General features: G+C 37.5%; 1 protein-coding gene across 2 annotated transcripts in view; it reads right to left on the reverse strand.

Moving 5' to 3' along the window:
* The window catches only part of LOC122541274 (V-type proton ATPase subunit C 1-A-like), a 72,314-nt gene that overhangs the window by 27,126 nt on the left and 38,654 nt on the right, over positions 1-6,534 (reverse strand). Inside the window, exons 7-9 of one of the 2 annotated variants that reach the window (XM_043677901.1) lie at positions 4,690-4,788; positions 4,372-4,440; positions 1,622-1,714 (exon numbers count right to left, since the gene is read on the reverse strand). In XM_043677901.1, coding sequence (XP_043533836.1) covers positions 1,622-1,714; positions 4,372-4,440; positions 4,690-4,788 — 261 coding nt within the window. The remainder of the gene's footprint in view (positions 1-1,621; positions 1,715-4,371; positions 4,441-4,689; positions 4,789-6,534) is intronic. The other variant, XM_043677908.1, reaches the window with a different exon arrangement.

Here is a 6,534-nt window from a genome sequence, read left to right on the forward strand (position 1 = left end):
CCAGCATCTGCAGTCCTTGTTTTTACCTTCCTGGTGCCTAGTGTTGAGATAAGAAGTGTTGTTTTGTAAATTTTAATTGGGAGTTTTATCAGACTAGTATAATAGAAGGGAAGCTAAAAGATAGGTTAGAGGAAGAAATTGTAAATAATGGTTAGTTAATTACTCTCTGTTCATACTTTAATAAATAAAATTGTTAATTTTTACGTTAATAGTTCTTGGCCACTCAATTTTTACAGATTACTACAAGGGATAAATATTTTCTGTGTTACTGGTTTTAAATTAAGCAGGAGGGTTTACCCCATGTCGTAACAAGATGTACACTTGCACTGCCTATTCTAGTGCTGGAAATGGGATTAGAGTAGGTAAATTGTTGTTTCTGACTGGCTTTTTTCTGTGTTTTCGATCTTTATTACCCTCTGACTCTAATGCACAGACCTCTTTTCTGTATCTATTCCCAACAAGTAAAAGTTGGTAGATGCACAGTGGAAGATGAAGGCTGCATTGCAAATTAAACATTTAAATGTTTCTGGCAGAAAGTATCTTCTTAATTTACAGGCGTGCCATTTCCTAGAATTTAATATGAAATTCTAGGAACTGGAACTTCATAAGGACATAGAAAATTTGTGGTTTGGGTAGATTGATGGTCAAACCATTCTTGTTGCGAAAAGGTATCTCTCACATCACATCTGCCACATTTGCAAATCACTTTAAATATGTGCCCCCTCCTTCTCGATCTTTTTACAAACAGGAACAGTTTCTCCCTATCTATGCTATCCAGATCTTTTGTGATTTTGAAAGCTTCTATCAAATCACTTCTTAGTCTTTTCTCTCTGAAAATAATAGTCCCAATTTCACCTCATAAATGAAGTTTCTCATTCCTGAAACCATTTTAATAAATCTCTCTAAATGTGTTCACATCCTGCAGTGTGGCGCCCAGAGCAGTATACAATATCCCAGCTGGGGTCTAGACGGGGTTTGTATAAGTTCAGCATAACTTGCCTGCTCGTATACACAATGACCCTATTAAGGCCAGGACTCTGCATGCTTTGTGTGCTGCTTTCGTCACCTGCATTCTCATCTTCAATGATCTGTGTATGTATAACCCCAGGTCTCTCCACTCCTGCACCACCTTAAATACTTTACCCTCTATTTTATATTGTTTGTCCACAACTTTTCTACCTAAATCAGCTTACACTTCTCAGCATTGAGTTTTATCTCCCACTTATCCACATACTCCACCAACTTGTCAATGTCCTCCTGAAGTTCTATGCTGTCCTCTTAACAGTTTACAATTCTTCCAAGTTTTGCATCATCCACAACTTTGAAATTGTTCCCTATATTCAATGTCTGAATGTGTTTATTTCTGAATATGTAAATAAATTGTTGCACTTTTTTCAGCATGCGCACCACCAGTTCCCAGAGCACACATTGTACTAACTGATAAGGCATTGGAGGTAAAAAAAACTTACTGAATGAACTGAGTGGCTTATGAAAGTGAAAATCAATCTCTGTATTTTCCGTCACAAATTTACGATTCAATCATTTATTCCGATGTAAAACACTAAAGGAAGATGACTCAAATTATGATTGATAGAACCATTTAAAGTGCTTTCGAACTTACTTGTTTTCTCTGGCTCTGATTTTGAATTCATCCACAGTTTTCTTAAAGAGAGTTACTGTAAAGAGGGCTCCCTCTGTATCTTCTATGATCATTCTGTGCATCAAAAAGGTTTGTGAATTTACTTTACAGAAACTTCCAGTTCATGGTTTCAAATAGATTATTCAAAAGAGCACATGCAGAAGTGGAAGTTTACACATGCTGAGAGAAAATCCAATGCCACTTACAATTCACAATTTACCCTGATAGGTCAATTTGCAACATTTAAATTGTAAATGCATTTAAGTAGATTTATGCCACTCCCATTGTTCTGGAGTTGTTAATGGTGAAGAATATTGTTTAATTGTGCAATATGTTCATTTGCAAGCTTTGGCTTTGTATTTATTTTCAGAAAATTCATTGCAATATTTGACCAGAGTCTAGTTTCAGTGAAAGAAGATCCATGTTCGTTCACAAAGGATACTTGAATTAACATTACATTAAATAGCTTAGGCACATCCATCTTCCTCATCTGTATCGACGACAGCAAACTCCAAAAAAAAAGAGTATTTGGTTATTGCCACTCAGTTTTTCAGCCTCTGATGATTTTGAAAGTTTTACTTTCCATTCCTTTTTCTATCTCAGAGTGGTAAAATTTGGAAAGTCGGGCAGTGAACGTTAGTACACTAAATGCCAGGCGTTTTATGGCAGAGATCTGCATCATTCTCTCTTGGCACTATTATGAGTGAAACTTGAGCAGTTTTCCACAAAAATAACTTTAAAGCAAAGTATGCACTAACAAGTCTAATTAATGGCAGATCTCGACAGATGCCCTGCTACAGCAAAATCTATGCCGATATTTGTGCTTAAGTGGGAAACATGGAATATTACCTTTAGACAATGACCTTTCTGTATGGGTGGGAATTTCCCCAGCTGGTGTGGTATGAGCATTGGAGAGAAAGATGGGAAAATACAGAGAATGAAACAAGAATCAGAATCTCAACATGGAGCCTGAAATACTATTTCAGAATCTCACCTTTGAGCTGTGACTGCTTTGTTTCTATTTACTTGTATCATATTAAAGCCTCAACTCATTTATATACCAGTTCTAATTCTCCTCTCATTCCTTGAGAAACTAGATGGTGCAAATTCCTGACCTGTAACCCAAAGTAGGTACCTAGTAGCTGCTGCTCATTGAATGTTTGTCCCAACATTATTGTCATTTCAACAGAGAAATCTGGTCTCTTATTTTTAGGAACTGAAACAACTGATATTTGGAACATTAATCAAAGGGTGGCTTTAGCAATGAATGCACTAAAAGAGTGAAGAAAAATCAAATTCAGATTTTTTTTATTGGTTCATGTATTCACCTTGTCTGGAATTTTACCTTCATTCATAATGCATGAAGGGAAAATTCCACTATTCAGTAGCTAAAGTGCAAACAATATTGCAACGTTTATGGTTAATGGCTCCTGCCTTGTAGTATTCTCAGCATGCATAAATAGGTCACATTTGTGATATGTTTGCAGAAGTGTTTTTTTGATTTTTGTTTTTGTTTATAATTGGTTTAATAAAATTAAATAATTACAGGCAGATATTTCATGACAGGGGAGATAAATGAAAAAGAGCAGCTAATACCATTTACAGCTCAGATCAAGAGTTTTCTAACATAATTTTCAATCATTTACCGTCAATGGTAAATCTGTTACCTATAATGCTGATGATTCTTCATTTTAGCAATATCCAACAGACTTAAATATATGAACAACTGCTGGGCATTATACTGGCAGCATTTAGATCAGAGATTAAACCAAATAAAATACAGAAACAGCTACTTAGTCAATGGTTGGTAGGAGAAGGTTTCAACTAAAACACTATTTCTTCCTTTGCTTTGTTCTCTTCTGTGAATTATTTGAATATATGACTCGAGTTTAGTCCACCTCCCACTCAACAAAGGGTGGGAGAGATTTGCGAAAACAGCCAACTATGCACCAACACCTGGTTTTGACAAAGGCATGTTGGGGGAGAGTGATTAACCTTATCTCAAGGAAGCCATGCTATTTAAAGATTTTAATTAGCTTCTCCCCAGCCAAACAAGCTGACAATTATAGAAGATATAGAATCCCTACAGCGTAGAAACAGGCCCTTTGACCTAACAAGTCCACACTGACCCTCCGAAGAGTAACCCACCCAGATCCATTCCCCTGCATTTACCCCAGACTAATGTACCTACCCTACACATCCATGAACACTATGGGTAATTTAGCACAGCCAATTCACCTAACCTGCACACCTTTGGATTGTAGGAGGACACCAGAGCACCTGGAGGAAACCCACTTCCATCCACATAATCAGAAAACCTTGCTGAAATCAGACCAGCCCTTTTGATCAGAGCCACACAAGTCTGCAATCACTTGCTCCAACCTCCTCTTAACTCCCAATCACCTTTCCATCAACACCAAAGCCTGATCTATTGATGTCTCCCACCTCCTGTTATTTTTCCGTCTCCTCTCCACTCACCTAAAATCTCCTTTCTGCTTCATCACAGCCAGCAAACTCTCAACCCCTGTGCCTCCAGCCCTCCACAATGACACGCCTTCTCTCCTCACCACTCCCTGTCTGCCCACCTGCCAGACAACCTTGCAGGTTGAAGAGAAGTAGAAACAACATGTCCTGTTGTTCAAACACTAAATGGAAAATGATTTGATTAACATGGTTCCTCAAGCTACAATTCACATTTTTCAACGTAAGCAAATTATTCTTTCTCAACTTACTTGGTTGATCGAGGAACCACCATGTCAGCAAGGGACTCGTATGTCTTTTGCCAGTTAATGTAATTGGACCTAAAGCATAATAAGGGCAACATAAAGAAGAGCTTAAAAATGTGTTGCTGGAAAAGTGCAGCAGGTCAGGCAGCATCAAAGGAAAAGGAGAATCGACGTTTCAGGCATAAGCCCTTCTTCAGTAATTCCCGAATCCCCAGCATCTGCAGTCCTCACTTTCTCCCAACATAAAGAAGAGCTCATTATAAAAGCACATTATAGGATAATCAAAGCTTAAATGCACCAACTCACACCAGGCAGGGTACTTACTTTGGGACAAAGGCCAGGAGAGTGGTGAGATATTCTGAATCTAACACAAAATCTTCCTTATTTACAATGTCTGCTAAAGTACGAGTCAAAAGGCTACCCCTGGAAAAACATGAATGAGAAATAAAATCAGACAACATTTGTTGCATACAAGATACAATGATAGTGCTATGGCTCATAATTTTATCATGTTCTAGTTTTGTTTCAGATAATGTGTCAACCTCTTCTCCTATACATTTTGATATACCATGCACCATCATATGCTTTTGGCACATTGGATCTTCTGGATGTCACACAGAGTGGACAGCTTGCCAGGAGGATCCTATTTTAACTGCTAACATAGAATATAGAACAGTGAAGCATAGTACAGGCAGTTTGGCCCTCAATGTGCTGACCTTTAATCCTATGTAAGATCAAACTAGCCTACATACCCTACATTTTACTATCATCAATGTGCCTATCCAAGAGTCCCTTAAATGTCCCTAATGTATCTGAATCTACTACCACTGCTGGCAGTGCAATCCATGCACCCACCGTTCTCTGTGTAAAGAAACTACCTCTGACATCTCCCGAAACCTCTTTCCAATCACCTTAAAATTATGCCCCTCATGATAGCCATTTCAGCCCTGGGAAAAAGTCTCTGGCTATCTACTCTATCTATGCTTCTCATCATCTTGTACACCTCTATCAAGTCACCTCTCATCCTTCTTCGCTCCAATGAGAAAAGCCCTAGCTCCCTCAAACTTTCTTCATTACATACACTCTCCAGTCCAGACAGCATCCTGGCAAATCTCCTCTGCACCCCCTCTAAAGTTTCCACATCCTTCCTATAATGAGGCGATTAGAACTGAACACAGTATTCCAAGTGTGGTCTAACCAGGGCTTTATAAAGCTTTCCCAATTTTCTATTAATTTAACTTGATAAATTTTTTCTTTTTCATTTTTCTGGACAATGACAGCCAAGAATTACAGTGCACCCAAACACAATAACAACAAAATCATTCCTTTTCTCATACTTAAAAGTTATAGATCAAAAATACGTAGAATCAAATTTTAACAAACAAACTATTTTATGCATTTGAAATAATTTCATTAATAGAACCTCTACTAATCACTGTTAGAAAATAATTTACTCTTTTTGCAGTTGATAATGAAGCAAGTACATCACCACTGATTCTAAAAAAAGTTGCCACAAAGATCTAGTTATCTCTGTGCTGTAGCCTTCTCCTTTTCCTAATCTCAGTTAAAATCCAGAATCAAATCGAGGGAATGTCTTGTTGTGCAGCAGCGACGAGATCAGCAAGCAAGCTTAACAGTCAATCACATCAGGGTCTATTCGCATATGGCAAACCAGGAACTTAAACTAATTGAAACCATTCACTTTTTATTTACGTTTACAGATCGTGAAATAAATTATTATGTTCATCTTTATTTTAGCTTCCATTCTGATCCAGATGCGAATAATCTTTTGCAAAAAGATAGTAGCTTCATTTTAAAATGTGAATATTTTATTATGAAGAAATTTGACACTTTTCAAATATAAATCAGCTCTTATGGCTAGTGAGGGCATTTTGTAGTATTTATGAAATTAAAATAGTTAAAAACACAGTTATACCTCACTCAATAATGTGTAACATTTTTAAGGATTTTTACAGTGTTTCCAACAGCATTTAAGAAGGGCAGTAAAGACAAGCCAGGGAACTATAGACCAGTGAGCCTGACCTTGGTGGTGGGCAAGTTGTTGGAGGAAATCCTGAGGGACAGGATGTACATGTATTTGGAAAGGCAAGGACTGATTCGGGATAGTCAACATGGCTTTGTGCGTGGGAAATTATGTCTCACAAACGT

The sequence above is a fragment of the Chiloscyllium plagiosum genome, chromosome 3 (assembly GCF_004010195.1).
Source record: "Chiloscyllium plagiosum isolate BGI_BamShark_2017 chromosome 3, ASM401019v2, whole genome shotgun sequence".
Lineage (NCBI taxonomy): Eukaryota > Metazoa > Chordata > Chondrichthyes > Orectolobiformes > Hemiscylliidae > Chiloscyllium > Chiloscyllium plagiosum.